The sequence below is a fragment of the Cydia strobilella genome, chromosome 7 (genome assembly GCF_947568885.1).
Source record: "Cydia strobilella chromosome 7, ilCydStro3.1, whole genome shotgun sequence".
Classification (NCBI taxonomy): domain Eukaryota; kingdom Metazoa; phylum Arthropoda; class Insecta; order Lepidoptera; family Tortricidae; genus Cydia; species Cydia strobilella.
Genome location: NC_086047.1, coordinates 16,021,159 through 16,038,430, shown reverse-complemented (window position 1 = coordinate 16,038,430; position 17,272 = coordinate 16,021,159). Strand labels below are relative to the sequence as shown.

Below are 17,272 nucleotides of genomic sequence, written 5' to 3'. Positions count from 1 at the left end.
TAAGATCCAAAATTACTTTTATCCATCTTTTATCCATATCTCAAACAGCTGGATTTTTACTTATATGTCAAATAACTGTCAACCAAACTCGAAACGACATTTCGGAATTGTAAACAAAACTAAACATTGCTTAAAGTAGGCGAATTATATCATCTTAATATTGATTTAAATAAGTTTTGCATTCCACATTCAAGTTACCTAATTGCATTACCTCGCAAGATCGGCTAGTAAAGTGAATAAACATGTGGAGGAGAAACATAATTCATCTGAAGACATTTAGTGCTTCTGCATGCAAACAGGCAGTGATCAACACGAGAAGTCTTACTACACGTCCTTTAGCAGCGCAATGCATAATCAGAAATCCACAGTCGCTAAACATTGGGGCCTCGAGCGTTCGCCACAGCAGTCAGAGAAGTGCACCACTTACAGACAAATTTTGCGTTGAAGATAGCTCCACGGCAAATGTTAACTCGTTTACTTATAGGACTCACACATGTGGGGAACTAAGAGCTTGTAATGCCGGCGAAAAAGTATCTTTGTGTGGTTGGGTACAGTATTTACGTCTGTCAAAGTTTCTTCTACTACGAGACGCCTATGGAATCGTACAGTGTACTGTTGGCCCTGTAAATATAGACTTTTCTAAAATACCACTCGAGTCTGTAGTTAAAATACATGGTGAAGTAACTCAAAGACCACGAAATGCAGTTAATTCTGATATGTTAACTGGTGAAATTGAGGTTATAATTGATAGGTTAGAAGTTTTAAATATGGCTGAGAACCTCCCATTTAATTTAAGGGAATATCAGAAGCCTCAAGAGCAGATAAGGATGCAGCACCGCTACATTGACTTACGATTTCCAGAAATGCAAAGTATTCTAAGATTGAGATCGCGAATGCTGCACAATATGAGACGATTTCTTGTTGAACGGCATGGGTTTGTTGAAGTGGAGACACCTACACTGTTTTGTCAGACTCCTGGAGGAGCAAGGGAGTTTGTGGTTCCAACACATCACACGGGATTGTTTTACTCCTTAGTACAAAGTCCACAGCAGTTTAAACAAATGTTGATGTCTGGAGGCGTTGATCGGTACTTCCAAATAGCCAGGTGCTATAGGGACGAAACTACACGGCCAGATAGACAACCTGAGTTCACTCAGTTAGATATAGAAATGTCCTTTACTAATCTAGATGGAGTTTTATCTATGATTGAATCATTGCTCGTTGACACATTTCCAAAACTTTTACAAAAGCCACCGTTTAGAAGACTGTCATACAAATATGCATTGGAAAATTATGGCACTGACAAACCTAACATTCAATATGGCTTGAAATTTAAAAATATAAGAGATTTATTTCCAGAAAAAGCTAATCATTCTGATTTTTCTGCCTATGCTTTGCCTTATCCTGCAGCATTAGGGAAAGTAACAACAAAAACTAAAGAGCAAATAAAGCAAATAGCTAAGAAATATAATGTCAAAGTGGTATTGGACCATGATATTCATAAAGCATTTAATAAAGAATTTGATGGAAAACTGAAAAGTATTATTGGTAATGAAAATGCATCCTTCATTTCAATTGGGGACTTAGATAATGCCTGCAACTGCTTAGGAGAAATTCGACTAATAATTGCTTCTTTACTACAGTCTAAAAATTTACTAGAACTTAAGAATAGTACTGAAATATTTTGGGTAGTGGATTTCCCATTATTTACTAAAGGAAAGAATGGTTTAGAAACATGTCACCACCCCTTTACCTCGCCGCATCCCGAGGATATACATCTACTGGAGTCTGATCCATTGAGCGTCAGATCATTAGCATATGATTTAGTCATGAATGGAAATGAAATTGGGGGAGGTTCAGTGAGAGTCCACAATGTGAGGTTACAAGAGAAATTGTTGAAGATGTTGGGAATGGACGCCGGGAAATTGAGACACTTCTTGAATGCTTTACAAAGTGGGTGTCCGCCACATGGCGGGATAGCTCTAGGCATAGACAGGCTGGTATCTATAGTGTGTAACACGGAGTCCATTCGTGATGTTATAGCCTTCCCAAAGACTCATGAAGGAAAAGATCCATTGTCAGGTGCACCTAATGCCATTTCAGATGAGGACAAACAATACTACCATATAGTTAGTAAATAACAATAAACAAATGTTTATTTATATTAGTTTTAGCAATCATTTGTATCCATTAAAAAATTACCATATAAGTAAATGATTTATTTAAGTCCTATTAAATCACCTCTATATCTAAATCTATTGTGCCAAACACGCTTTTTAGGTACTTTTATATTAAGCATTTGGTATGCCTTGGGCTAGGAACTCCCCAGAAAACCACTAGCATTTATTTTCGAGCTTACGTCATTCAGCATTACTTAATTTCAAGGTTAATATCATACAAACACGCAAATTAAAGTAATTAACACATATTATGCGAGTTTGTTGATAGGATAAATGGGGCATTTTCTGTGATAAGGGGCCTTATTGTCGATGGCGCTTACGCCGCACAGCGTCGCGCGGCATTGTATTTATATCGGAGCATCGTTTATAATTGCGTAAGCGCCATCGACAATAAGGTCCCTTTTCATAGAAAATACCACAAATGATCAAGGAAATAACAAACCGGCTGCCGTATCATCGTCCTTATGGTTAAGTGACGATTTTAAACCTTATTGCAAATCCATAAGGTATACCATTTGTTAATTTAAGAGTGTTACAGTCGGTGCCCTAACATAAGTAAAGTATCCACTTTTCTATACAGCTCGTATGGCGACTTGGGTACTTAAAGCCCGGTTTACATTTATCTGTCGTGTCGTGTTGTGTTGTGTCGTGACGCATATCGGTTTCATACAGTTAATATGATTGCGTGCATATATATTTGTCTGACGCAGCCTGCATCAGACAAATGTGAACACAACCATATTAAGTAAATGTATGAAACCGATATGCGTCACACGTCAGACAAATGTCTTACCTAGTGGTTATACATATACTCTTTGTTACCTAGTACAGTACATTATCGTCAGTTAGTACTAGTAGAATACTGCACGTCGTGCGCTATGGAAGGTTATTTCGTGTTCTTAATCATTGGATTATGTTTGTGTGGGGTCAATTCTTTGGATTGGCCTGAGGTTGATGGTGGTGCAGGTAGGTGCTTGTTGGTCTCGAATAGGTACAGTAAAATAAAATTACAAACAGCCTTTATTGCACTCGGTAGCAGGTACACTATCTACGACCAAACCCTAGAAAGAAATATTTGTAGGGCTGGTAGTGAGCTAAAATGTTACTCCCGAGGGAGTAACGGATTGTATTAAGCGATAAATATTTCTTAAAACACAAATAATTAGAAACATAAATAATTAGAAAATAAGTTTAAATTTAGGTATTACTATAGTTGTTTACTTATATTTGTTATGCATGCGGTGTTTACCTGTAAGTAATTGTGACACCACTCCTTACATGTTTTAGCTTAGTACATTATTAATGTATCGATGTCAACAATTGTTGGTAAACCTTAAATAAATAAAATAAAATAAAATAAAACGCACAATTAGTCGTAAACGTTAAGTAATATACACGGGAGATATATTATGAAAATTGATGAAGACAAATTGAACATTGTATTGTAATATAAACTTATTATAATTCATAATATGGTTGACATCATTATATACTTCGTACTTATAGTATGGTAAAAGAATTCACATTGAAGTGACGTGTAAAATTTGTACAATTTGATCAATAAAAAATGTATATTATCTTATCAAAGGGTATATCATAATTTATTAAATATACAAATATTGGTAAAAGATATATTAACTACCATCAGAAATTTACACTATTTGTGGTATACCTATATTACCTGTAATAAAGTTTTTAAATATAAAATAATTGCAAACCCCGAAAAAAACCGTCTAATTCACATAGGGTGCGTTGGGAGATAGAACGGGTTTTTTACGAGGGGTAAGACAAAAAATAGTCCGTATGCCGAAGCATACGGACGACTTTTCATCTTACCCCGCATGAAAAATCAATCTTCAATCCCCGTTCAATCTTACCCCAACGCACCCTACTTACTTACTAAAAATCATCAACTTTTATGGCATTTTCCAAATTTTCCACCCTTTTGTCTTAAAACAAATGTAAATTTTTAAAACTAAAATATAGGTAGGTACTGTGCAAATTTGAATACAAAATCGAAAAATGTATTAATTTACTATAACAATAATTATATAGGAACAAATCGATTTTATCTAATATAAATGCATAAAATTTTTTTTGTTGTGTGTGGGCTGCATCCATCACTATGCAATAGGGAATATTACGCGAAACTCTGCGCAAGGGGCGCCTCTACCACAATCTGAGGGTCTATCGCGAAACAAGAAATTTATGTTTCGTTATCTAACATCTCTGTCACTCTTCCATATTCGAGTGACAAAGAGGCAGATAGCGAAATTTCGGATTCGCGTTTCCCGGTAGGTCCTCTGACTCCTCTGTAAACAAACCGCCTTGATGCATCAAGGCGGCTTACTTGTAGATTGGGAATACGTCCCGTAATAATCTCTAAATAAATTACGCCAAGATGCAATGAAAACCTGTAATTATTTAAACAAATTTTCATTTGTCTCCCAGAACGCTGCACAGGCCCTCACGAGTATTACTCTTGCGGCGGCGCGTGCGACAACGTCTGCGCAACTTTACACGAACAGAGCCAGAAGAACTGCCCGATAAGGAACATCAGGTGTAACGATATGTGTTACTGCGACGAGGAGTATGCGAGGGACGCTAATGGTGTATGTGTTCCCATCGAAAACTGTTAACAATAAACGTAAATTTATATCTACGCAACATTGCACGAAGGGAGCCACAAGTGTCGCTATAGCATGATATGAATAAATCAGTCTTTGTACCTTGTGTTTGACTTACGTGTCCCAATACATAACATGGCGCAGTCGGTAGGATACCACCCAATAAGGAACATTAGATGTACCGATATGTGTTACTGCAAATACTGCGATGAAAGGTATGCGACAATGCCGATGGTGTATGTGTTAACAGTGGGCGCTCGAGCGCAGTGAAAGCGCCAATGGTCCGAGGCTGAAATGATGCCTTTCATCCGAGGTAAGCACTCTACTTTTCATTTCGAATACGAGGAAAGTGAAATACATTTATTCATAAAACTTTACAAGTCTTTTTCATACAAATGCATAAGTCAAAATAACAGGCTAGACAAACGAATAATAGCTAATTAAGGCTTGTAGTGCGTATATGAATAATGCCATATGGTAATATTTTGCTACATCCATAAGTAAGTTTTTTTATTCATTGCGTGAAAAAAAGGGTAAACAATTGAATGAATTTTTCAATACCTAATTAGAAGAGGTACGAATACCTACGTGTCCTTAGCAGCGGCTGCTCGACACCGACAAATATTTTAAAGAAACTGTTGCCAGCAAGCACGAAACTATAGTGACTCATCCTTTGCTCTTATTGTCACGAGTACAAATAATGGCAATAAAATTATAAGTAAGACGGAAAACAGCCAGTTTGTTCAGACGTGGCGCAGCCGGCTAGCAAGATGGTTAAATCGTCAGCATTTGTCGTTATCATATCAGTGGTAATCTCAGCGGTTGCTGCTCAGAGCACAGGTAAATACGTATAAATCATAAAAATATTTGTACCTAATACCTATCTAAGTGTGTAATTCTGGCTCAGAGGCTATTAAAGTTGTCAGAATAATCAATGTAGTCTCGGTTTTTTTTACCAGTCTGGGGTCCAGACGGAAAAAGAGGAGTTATATGTTTTTCCCCTCACTAGCTCGGAAAGCCGTTTATTATCCTTTAAAACAAGCGGGGAAAAACGCATTTTATCCACTAGTGGGGAAAGTAATTTGACCTTGGATGGAGATTGGCTTGACAGATAACAAAACTTAAAACGCTCATAATAATGGTTCGTTCGATATTAATTATCATTAAATAAATGGTTTGAGAATCTAATAAAAAAATACAAATTTCCAACAAAATTTTTACTGTTCTTCTCACCGACTCACGTAAAAATCAGAATTTCTAGTGTTTTTTGTTATAATATCGTAAAAAAATTAGTGATTCCAGTGATGAAGATGATCTAACGCCTGTGGATGTTGCACTTTCCTCGCTATAATGAGGGGAAAAGTTTTGTGTTACACACGGGTGCAAATGTATTTTACTTCTCGTGTCTTGAAACACTCGCTACGGTCATGTTTCAATTCCACACTCGCCGGTAAAATACAACTTTGCACCCTTGTATAACAAATAACTATTTCATCACACTCGCTCAGTAAATGTGGAATTGCACGCAGGCTTAGCGGGAACTAGATAAAGCGTTTTCCCTAGGCAGTTATGAAGTTTCTAGTATTATAATTAACAGGTTATTGTCTTTATACTTCATTTTTGTATAGCAAGTGTGATGAAAAACATTGTGTGTAACTCGGGACGTAATAATATTGCAAACTCGAGTCTACATATAACTAAATATATTCTCGTTTGCAATATTTAACTTACGCCCCATGTTGCACAATGTACCATAACGTGTATTTTTTTTATACCACGTCGGTGGCAATCAAGCATACGGCCCGCCTGATGGTAAGCAGTTACCGTAGCCTATGGACGCCTGCAACACCAGAGATATTACATGCGCGTTGCCGACCCTTTAATTGTTATCTTGGGCCTTCCGCGACCCCTAGGCTTTTCACTCATCTCTATCACCTTTCTCGTCATGTGGTCTGGTGGGCGCCTCATGACGTGGCCATACCATCGTAGTCGATTTTCGGTGAGCTTTTCTTCGATTGGCCTTACTCTGAAACTGCCTCTAACGTGGATATTCCTAATATGATCCAACAACGTTACTCCGCCAGCCCATCTCAGCATTCTCATCTCCGCAGCATGCAGTTTAGCGACTTGTTCTTTTTTGAGTGGCCAACACTCAGAGCCGTATGTCATTGCCGGGCGCACAGCTGCCTTATAAACTTTGCCCTTAATACGAACTGGCATTCGTTTATCGCAGAGAACGCCCGTGAGCTCACGCCACTTCACCCATCCAGTATTGATACGGTTGACGATATCTGCATCTATAGATCCGTCGTTTTGCATGTTCGAACCAAGATATTTGAAGCTTGTTACTTCGTTCAGAGGGTTGCCGTCCAAGTAAATAGTGCTGCGGAGGTTGGCGCCACTGAAGTTGCAGTGCATCACTTCGGTCTTCTGTCGGCTTACACGCAGTCCGCCGTCCTCCAGGGCTACTCTCCAGGTTTCTAGAATGTTTTGCAGCTCTTTTACGTCTTCGCTGATCAAAACTATGTCATCTGCGTAGAGCAAATCCCATGGGGGTTGACGTTGTATATGCGACGTGAGGTGGTCCATAACCAAATTGAATAATAACGGGCTGAGAGCCGATCCCTGGTGGACACCCACCCCCACATGGAATTCATCGCTATTGCCAGCTGGACTTCGAATGGTTGACTTTACGTCTTTGTACATGTCCATCACTATAGAAATATAGTATTCTGGAACATTTTTGGCGCGTAGTGAGTGCCAAATGAGTTTTCGGGGCACGCGGTCGAAAGCTTTCTCCAGATCGATGAACACCATGTGGAGGTCGGTTCTGTTATCTCTGTAATTTTTCAATCAGTAACCTGAATGTATGGAGGGCATCAGTAGTGGACTTTCCGGCTACAAAACCACATTGGTTCTCACTGATATTGGTGAGCTGGCCGAGTTTTTTGCTTATAACGCGTTCCCATATTTTGAAGGAGTGTGGTATTAGCTTTATTGCTCTGTAATTCCCACAGTCTCTCAGGTCACCTTTGTTTTTGAAAAAAGGCACCAAGTAGCTACGTCTCCATTCGTCCGGAATACCATGTGTCAGAATACCATTAAACAAATCCGTCAGAAAAGAAACTCCTTCATCGCCAAGCCTTTTCAACAGTTCCGCTGGGATTTCGTCAGGCCCAGTAGCTTTGTGATTGGCCATCTTTTTTATAGCGGTCTCGACTTCTTCTTTACTGATGTTTTGTATCGGCCCTTGTACACAAGGGATTTCAGGTAGTGTTTTACAGGGATAGGTTTCGTTGAGTAAATTCGAGTAATACTCCTTCCACCTCTCTTGTATTTCCTTATTCGAAGTTAGTAGTCGGCCACTTTTGTCTTTAATATACTTGATGGTTTTCGTATCTTTTGAGTTATTATGCCTTTGCTTAGCGATTTGGAAGATTTCTTTATCGGTTATGGCGGTTTCTAGTTTGGTATAGAAATCGTCCCTTGATGATGTCCTGGCTTGCGCAACTGCTCGTTTTGCTTCCTTTTTTGCTACTTTGTACAAGTCAAGATCTTTATCGTCCTTGCTATGTTGCCAGGTTTTGAAGAGGATTTTCTTTTGATGGATTTTTTGTTTGACATCTCCTTGCCACCACTTAGTGTGGATATATAAAAATGTATCAAAAATTATCCGTTCCGTAGCGGTGCGCGGCAACCACTGCTAGACACCAAAATTGGTGTGGCCCGCATGCACTTGCAGCGGCACGGCGAAATCGCGGAGTGAGCCACGCCTGGTTGTAGTTGAAAATAATACAATTGCCCAATTATACAAATAAATGTAATGTTGCTGTGCTAGCTGGCCTATTATGACCTCGAGACCCAATCTAAAGGTTCTAGAGCGGAGGCCAAATTATTGTTTCACCAGCAACCATAGTTATGTTGAAACAGATGTGAGACGTATTAGACGTAGCTATTGTAAATAATTTGTGTTTATTCAGGTTTCAATAACAAGATTTCATACAGTAATCTATTTTATTTAGCAATAAAACTTGCACAATAGCTTAGACATTTACTTGTACCTGAATTTATTTAGGTATGTACTTATACCTACTCGTATAATCCGTCAATATTTTTTAGATAACTTAGATGTATGTACTTATGTTCAGATAGGCATATTTATTAAGAAAAAACCGTCCCTATACCTTCAATCCAACGACCGTTTAATCTTCTGAATGTTAAGAAAATGGTGGTTCCCCAAATTGCAGCAATCGGGCGCTTTTATTTACCTGTCGTTGAGGGTAGCAGAATATCATGAACAATATCATATAAAAGTGATAGGCTCTGACCACGCTGACGTTGCACAGACTTGGCAGTAAGAACGCGTCGTTCCACCTTGCAGAAGAACTAAGCGTGGTCCGACTTTAATACTTAGCGCCCATTCGTTAGATATTTTTATTTGTTGGCAACACAGAATGCAACAAACCGAACGAGGAGAAGCGCTGCGTGAAGGCCTGTCCACCGCAGAAAACCTGTCGAAACATGGACATACAAGTATCTTGCCTGCACATCGTCTCAGAAGTTTGCAAGGATACGTGCGTCTGCAAAGAGGGGTACTACAGGAATCCTGGAGGGGATTGTGTGACTAGAGACGATTGCAGTAAGTGTGTCCAGTAACTATTATTATATTTTACAACATGCATTACCTATATTTAAGAATTTTGGGTTACCTATTGAGGGTTTGTCCTGAAACACTTTTCCAGCTGGGACACATTAAATAAGTATTCAAAACACGTTGAGGTTACGAACCTCGGGATACTCTGTCAAACTACATATTAATCAGAATATAATTATGTGCCTCCGTTATTGATAATCTAAAATCTAAATAGCTTATAGTATCCAATCATCCGGTATCTGTGAAAGTTGATTTAATTTCCACTTACCATTCTACATTCTTGCATGGAAGCACATATATGCAAGGATTGCAGAGGTCGCGGGTAATTCAAGTCCAGCCGGAAGGGTACTTTTTCTGTTTTTCCTTTAATATAGTAAAATTTGTAATGCCCCAACTGTCGATATATACTCTGTTATTTCTTTTCCAGCAAAATGCGGTGGCCAAAACGAATACTTCTCGTGCCGAGTTCAACCAGACCAGACGTGTGCGTCGCTCACCGACAAGTCGGCAGACCAGGACAGTGAGCAGTGTAAGGAGCAGTGCTACTGCAGCCCCGGTACTGCGAGAGATGAGAACGATGTGTGCGTGCCGACCGACCAGTGCAACAAACGTAAGAACTCGTTAGGTAGAATGTAATAGAATTGCTGAGTTAGCAGCTTGGTCACGATTTTCCTCCATGGGTGGGGGTGAGACGCCGCAATGTGACCCCTCGCTCTCTCAATTCTCTCATGTCGTCGCGCCGTCTCGCAGTGTCGTGACTCGTGACCGAGCCGTTACAAGTTGCTTTCAATTCTTATTTTCCTACGCTTGACGAGTTTAAATTCGATTAACAACGAAACTGACGTGCGAAAAGAGAAGAGTCGTGGAATTAAAAGAAACCAATAAATACATTATATGACTCTTCTCTTTCCGCACACACTCACCGCGCACACCACGGTACGGACGTCAGGTTCGCTTACGGTAGAATTTGGCTCGATCGTGGCTTCCGCTCTAATCGTGGCAGTAAAGAAGTTGAACTTAGATACACCCAACCAAACTTTCACTTCTGAGTAGCTAGCAGACTATGGGTATTAATCCATATATTCCAACAGCATGCGGTAATCGAGAAGCAAAAGACTATTGTCCAGCTGACTGCGCCACTGACTACTGCCCTGAAACCGCGAAGACCGTCTCTTGTCCTCGCCCGACTGTCTGTCCTCCGCCACAGTGCAAGTGTAGATTCAACTACCGTCGCGCTGATAATGGGACCTGTATACGTACACGCGATTGCCGTGAGTATATTTTATCTTAGCCTTTTCTAAAAATAATGCTGGATCGCTTTTGGTTTAAAATGGAAACCTTACCTATAGGAAATATAGGATCATCACTTGTGTGTCTTTCTGGACTATCTGTCTGTCGGTCCGTTCCGTACGTCTCTCACAGCAAATTTGCTCTGAATTGACCTTACTTACAAATGCAGCTGATAATTAGTTTTGGGGCCGCGGCTGGCGTGAATATAGGCTACTGTTGACTGGTAAACTTACTTATTTATTCCATACGCCGATACAAACATTATCTTAATCAGATCAGCGCGTGCGCTATCCTCTTCCAAGTTCCAGACCGGTATAATTAGCTAGAGAAAACTGCTATTGTGATGACACGATTTTATTTTACAATTGACTCATATATAAATCAATCGTTACGTTTCGTGATGAGTGGGCTTCTTTAAAAATGGTGGCGTCTTTTACACCAGAGGGACTACGGCGAACTACTATCGATTTACGAAGTTTGGTTTTTACAAATGCTTCGTGCGCGGTTCGCGGTAGGCCCTCAGAGCGGCTTGCGGATTCGCAAACGTGAAAATCGTCTTTAAATCCTAAATACTGACATTACTGTTTTCACAGCCCCATTTGAGTGCAACAAACCCTTCGAAGAATACAACCCTTGCCCGCCGCTCTGTCCAAACGGGTTCTGCAGCCAGGCCACGCCAACAGGAGCCTGTCCTGCATATATCGGTAGAATAGGTATTGTACTGGAATGCAGGCCGAGCTGTCGGTGCAAGAAGGGCTACTTTTGGAATGAGGACAAGGTCTGCGTGCCTTACAATCAATGCCGTAAGTTGATATGTTTCTATATGTTCTATTAAATAAATTCTAAACATTATTAGAAACACAAATCAATAAAAAAAAACGTAAGAGCCTAGCGGTAAGAACGTGCGACTTTTAAATCCTGAGGTCGCGAGTTCAAACCGAGCCGGTCGTACCAATGACGCAATGACTGGGGCATCTTGCACTTAGTGAAGTGTTAGAAGTGTAAGATGACCTAAAATACGTTGACAAAGAACTTTTAGGAATATTTTACTTATTTACACACTTTTACAGAATGTCATTAAAAAATAAAACTAAAATATCATTTAACTCACAGACTACACAAACACCGCATTATAAAGCGATTACAAGGAGTACGAGATCACCGTCTCCACACATTATTAATTTTACTTGTAAAATGCTACGAATCGAGCAGCACAACTAAGTTGTATTCTACACGATGTTATACTATTACTAACACCCCAAAAGCTTAATTTTTGTATTTTTTTTATTTAGCTACTGACCCCCTGCCACCCCCTGGCGACGCCCTTTGTGAAAATACTAACGAAACCCTTTTTTTTCAGCGGGCAAAGGCACAACTGCGGAATAGAGAAAAGGAAATAAGTGCATGGGTGGGTACGGCCAGCAACGCTTCATTGAGGTATTATCGAAAAAAGTGCCTACCTGTACAAAATTTCATTCTGAGATTTGCCTGAAGGCCTTAACTAAAAGATTCTCAAAATAAAGAAAATGAATCTTCTACTTTCATGTTTTATTTATTACCTGAAACGCAGACTCATGAAAGACCTGTTACACCTTCCTGAATTGAATCATAAATTCAGTAAGCTGACAAGAGGGACGGGACGGGACGCTGCAAATCTACATCCGTGGCTGCAATACGTGAGACATGATGGAGATATCTTTATCTCACTTCTACGTTACTGCTGCGTGCCTGTCCTGTAGTTTCCTACAACACACACAACACAACAACACTCTTGTGTAACAAGCTCTTAGGTGACCTGCACGCTGTTCTATCTGCACCGAGCGGAAACTTGGTGAAACTGCAAACAATTTAAGTAACATACGAGTACACTATCAGCGCCACACAGCGCCATCTATCGGCAAATTGACTAACTAATTTGCGCGACCTGTATGTATGTTGGTTTGTCAGGGATAATTCAGATCTTTATCATGTGAACCGATTTCAACAATTTTTGATTTATTTGAAACGCCAAAGTAACAAACTAAACTAAGTTGAATTTTGTAAAGACAAGTCCGAGAATTTTAAGACCTAATTATGTACCGTTGCACACAATAATTATGTTTTCTAAGACAGCGGCAAACACCTAAAATTTGAATTATGGTAGCGAAAGTTGGGTATGGCAGAAGAGGCATCAGAGCCAAGTGAATGCAGTGGAAATGAGTGCGTTGAGAAGTGTGTGTGGTGTGAGATTGCAAGATAGAATTAGGAACAGTGTAAAAGTGTGGACTGGGGACTGCACTCTGAACGATGATGTAGTATGTAGTGACAAAAATTGAGAAAGGTATGTTGAGATGGTTTGGACACGTGAGAAGAAGAAGTGGTTCGCCGGCCCCGTACATTATGCGGTAACTTTCTGACCTGCTAGCATGAGTTGCATTCTCGCGCGCGACTCCATACATCTAGCGGGACTTCAAGTATGGACTCGCGCGCAAAAACGCAACTTATGCTAGACCGCCTGATTGTCAAAACTTTCCACAAGTTGCTACAAAATATACGGCGCCGTATAGCGCCATCTGGTTCGGCTGTCAAACTCCGAATTCTAAGACTACACCTCTTCTACATTTAATATATCTAAATATGTTGTGCTCTTTGTATTTACTATAGTTCGAGGCTAGGAAGGAATACGCATAATTAGAGGAATATGATCTGTCTCTGGTCTGGTGGGCAATAAATCTATCAATTTATAGTGGTAACCTGACGCACACATCTGTACGGTATATCTCTACCTACTACCTACGCAGTAACAACAAGCATAGAAACGTACCGCTGCTTGTGTTTTTAAAATGTTTACCCTTCCAACTTTGCTCTTCCAAAATGTGCGTAATTTGGATGAACTCGCCGTCATTACAATTTGTGTAAACTTTGTTCATGTTGTTTGACTATTGTTATAATACAAAGGCACAGACGTCACTGTTTTTCATTTATTTTATTTCATTGAAAAATGACATTAGCGACAACTGACGTCACGTGTTGAACTCCCGTTGAGCCTCCTATATATTACAATACTCTTTGCCGTTGAGTTGAATCATAGACATAGTACCTAATATGGATGGTATAGAAAGGATGCCAATCTTTTATGGCAGAATTGTTGCAAACATGTTGCAAAAGTGACCGCTTTCAGCTTTAAATAATAGTTCCTAATCTCTCCGGTGGCGCTAGGTAGGCTCTGAGACCAAAGAGTATTGTAATATATAGGGGACTCTATGACATGAACCAAAGAGGCATAATAATGTAGAGATGAAATGGGGGAGGGACAGCAAATAACCCGACCAAATTACGTAGGTTGTTTCTGGTATGTTGTTAGGAATGTTAAAACCTGTTTTTAATTTTGTCGCATTGCGTATGTTCTGTCCCTCAAGATCGCACGGGTGCACATCTATATAAAATACTAGGTGTATGGTGGCGCCGCCTATTTACTGTTTTTTACGGTCACTTTTTGATACATGAAGATTCATTTCCTTACCTTTACCTTCCATAGTACCTATAATACAAGAAGTTATAGACGCGCCACCGAGCGCCCGGGGGGTAAGAGAAAGAATATTCATATAAAATTTGGGCAGCATAGAATTTTTTCTCTTTCACTCTTATAAATTTCGGTATTTCGCCATCGCCTCCTACCTATGATGCCACCCGGTCGGTGATAAGGACAAAGCATGCAACTATTTTCGCTTTCCTCTTAAAGGTATCGCAATAAGACTATCTTTCTTTATCAAAGAGTGTCAGGCCCTTGCGTTGAATGGAAGAAATCGTATGTTCTCGAATAGGTAAATTCACTGACAGGTAGTGAACATATCCTGAGAACATATCCATACTAGAGGTGGAGCGTTTTACTGGAATAGTTTTTGGAACAGCAGGTTTTTATTAATGGACGACTTTTAGTTTGTCGGGTATTTAAAAGCACGAACTATAATTTTTGAAATATAACAATATGAAATTTCCAACACCTCGTACCTCCAAACCTCCATTCTTACCTTTACTTTAAGTAAAATATTTTTATTTCACCTCAGCAGCTCGAACAAGCCTACTTTCGTCACTCCCTGGAGTGAGGAAAGTGCGACTTTCCTCACTCCAGGGAGTAAAACAATGTAGCTTTTTAATTAAGTGAAGACCATGAACTTCATACTTTTATTACATTTTTTTTATGGTACGGTACGGTACGGTCCGGTCCGGTCCGGTCCGGTCCGGTTCGGTCCGGTTTGGTCCGATCCGGTCCGGTCCGGTCCGGTCCTTTAATATGTTCTCACTACTGAGGTGAAAAATTATGTGTGCAACACGAGAGCAAAGTTATTTTACATCTCGTGTTTTTGAGTCCCTCGCTACGCTCAAGATTCTACCTTAGAATCACTCGCTTCGCTCGTAATTCAATTATAGGATCTTTCGCTTTCTCGGGACTTAAAATAAACACTCGCAAGAAAAACCAACTTTCCTCTCTTGTTGCACAAATAACTATTGTTAACTGACAGTCGTCTGGTGTCTGGGTGTCTGTTGGTTAAAAAAATAATAGAGATAATTTTTACATTGTTAATATGTCAGTTGATTAATGGAAGCGGTAAACACGTATTTTTTTTATTTTTTTTTATGAAATAGGAGGCAAACGAGCAGACGGATCACCTGATGGTAAGCGATTACCGCCGCCCATGGACACCCGCAACACCAGAGGGGTTGTAAGTGCGTAAATTGCCTATTGGGGGTCGTACTCGTAAAACTGGTACGAGTATTTTCATAGAAACGTACTCTTGGTACCATGAATCTAGTATAACTGGATCGGTCATGAGGAGTGGGGGAAAATGACCGAACGGGATAGTCTTATGTATCTTTCAGTAGGAGTAGCAGAGAAAGCGCTGTTATTGTTTGTCCTTGTCATAGTTTCACTTTTCCACCGCTGCCACAACCGAGGTTGTGGCAAACAAATAAGTACGTGACATGTCATGTTTGTTCGTTGCTTGTTTAATTATCGTTGTTTTGTATGAAATTGTGCTTTCTCTTATGAAATATAGTGATGGTTAGAGTTTTGAATGCTTGAACTTTGATAAAATACTGGTGAATTGTTCTGTAATCGGCTGTAATAACCGCTCTGAGCAAAAATATGAGAACATAACCTTTCACACGTAAGTACGGTATTTTACACCTTCCTCTTAACGCAATATGTGAGAATAACATCGTAAAATTACGTTACACTCAAAGCAATGTGGAATCAAACGATTTCAATAAAAATATCACAATTATTTACGCAAATTAACAAAACATTATTTGTAAAATTATCCGCCCAAATTACGTAGGTAGGTAGGAGTCTGAGGTCAGCCATTTTTAAACTACTTCTTAATTTAGCTGCATAACAATCATGTTAGGGATACCAGATGAAAATATCATAATTTTATGGGTAATTTTGACCTCGAAGTTTTTTCGTACTTCTAATTCCAAAAATTAAATAAACAAATGTCGTGAAGATTAAATGTGGTGTACATTAATTGGTGTGATTGCGATTTGTGATTTCTTTAAATTAAAACCCATAATATATTTTAGTTTACGTTTTATTTACTAAACATGTTTAGTTTTGTACCACCTGCGCGCATTATAGTAGGTATTTCATTGTTTATACGCCTAAAAAGAACGGCCCATTGACATTTTATTTAACAATTTTTTAATACCGTCAAACAAGCTAACTTTGCCTCCAGGGTAATCGCCCCAACGTGATATCAAATATTGGGGTAATTTTTACCAACATGGTATCCCCACGTTTATGACGTCATCTATGTCTATCCCTTACGGGCGCACGCGTATAGCTGGTCTATGTAATGCTAGGTCTATGCTTGGTACGAATTTTGCCTACGTGTCCCAGCTCTAGTCAGGATTAATCACACATTAATCACGATTAATGGGATTCTAGTTGTCAAATGCAAGAAATGATCTCAAAACTAGACTTTTTTTTGTCGATGGGTATGGCCGCCATATTTGGATTTATGACATTTAAAAGGGGATCCTACGGCATAGAGTAAACTGCAATTTTATTTTTCTATATAGGGCCCTCCACACTCGTGCTCTAATCGCGGCGCGAAGCCGCGTAGTCCGCTCCAGACTTATACTATATAAAAATTATATAGTATAAGTCTGGAGCCCTTTATAAAGCCCTTCTTTGAAATTGGGCTCGTACAGCTTCCACTAATACGATTTTGAATACATTGCAACTCTTAAGGGCCGCCCTCCACACTCATACGCGAATCACGGCGCGAAGCCGCGAACGCGAGTGTGTAGTTCGCTAATCAGCGAAATCGACTCCACACTCGCGTTCGCGGCTTCGCGCCGCGTAGTCTGGAGCGAGCTTTACAAGCAACAAGCTTTTGATAAACGGGCCCAAGGTCTGAGGACCCTAAATTGGCCCTTTAAGTGAACGCGGATTATCTAGTTGTGCATTAATTGGCTGAGCATTCATGTGAAACGCCCAACGTCAAATACGTCAATGTGACAATGTCAATGTCAAAAGT

General features: G+C 39.7%; 2 protein-coding genes across 2 annotated transcripts; both read left to right on the top strand.

Annotated features, from left to right (window-relative positions):
* Positions 1 to 93: 93 nt before the first annotated feature.
* On the top strand, positions 94 to 2,229 carry LOC134743264 (aspartate--tRNA ligase, mitochondrial). The gene has a single exon (XM_063676670.1). It carries the CDS (start codon positions 243 to 245, stop codon positions 2,139 to 2,141), a length of 1,899 nt encoding a protein of 632 aa, XP_063532740.1. The 5' UTR covers positions 94 to 242; the 3' UTR covers positions 2,142 to 2,229.
* A 3,336-nt stretch (positions 2,230 to 5,565) lies between these two features.
* Positions 5,566 to 12,245, top strand: LOC134742808 (zonadhesin-like). The gene is made up of 6 exons (XM_063675994.1): positions 5,566 to 5,647; positions 9,261 to 9,446; positions 9,889 to 10,071; positions 10,553 to 10,732; positions 11,345 to 11,554; positions 12,112 to 12,245. Exons 1-6 carry the CDS (start codon positions 5,578 to 5,580, stop codon positions 12,135 to 12,137), a joined length of 855 nt encoding a protein of 284 aa, XP_063532064.1. The 5' UTR covers positions 5,566 to 5,577; the 3' UTR covers positions 12,138 to 12,245.
* The last annotated feature ends 5,027 nt before the right edge of the window (positions 12,246 to 17,272 follow it).

What these genes read in the sequence shown, in the direction of transcription:
- LOC134743264 (XM_063676670.1), top strand. Translation starts at nt 243, where the DNA reads ATGTGGAGGAGAAACATAATTCATCTGAAGACATTTAGTGCTTCTGCA.
- LOC134742808 (XM_063675994.1), top strand. Translation starts at nt 5,578, where the DNA reads ATGGTTAAATCGTCAGCATTTGTCGTTATCATATCAGTGGTAATCTCA. An exon ending in GACCGACCAGTGCAACAAAC is followed by an intron (nt 10,072 to 10,552) that starts GTAAGAACTCGT and finishes ATATTCCAACAG; the next exon opens with CATGCGGTAATCGAGAAGCA. An exon ending in CGTGCCTTACAATCAATGCC is followed by an intron (nt 11,555 to 12,111) that starts GTAAGTTGATAT and finishes CTTTTTTTTCAG; the next exon opens with CGGGCAAAGGCACAACTGCG.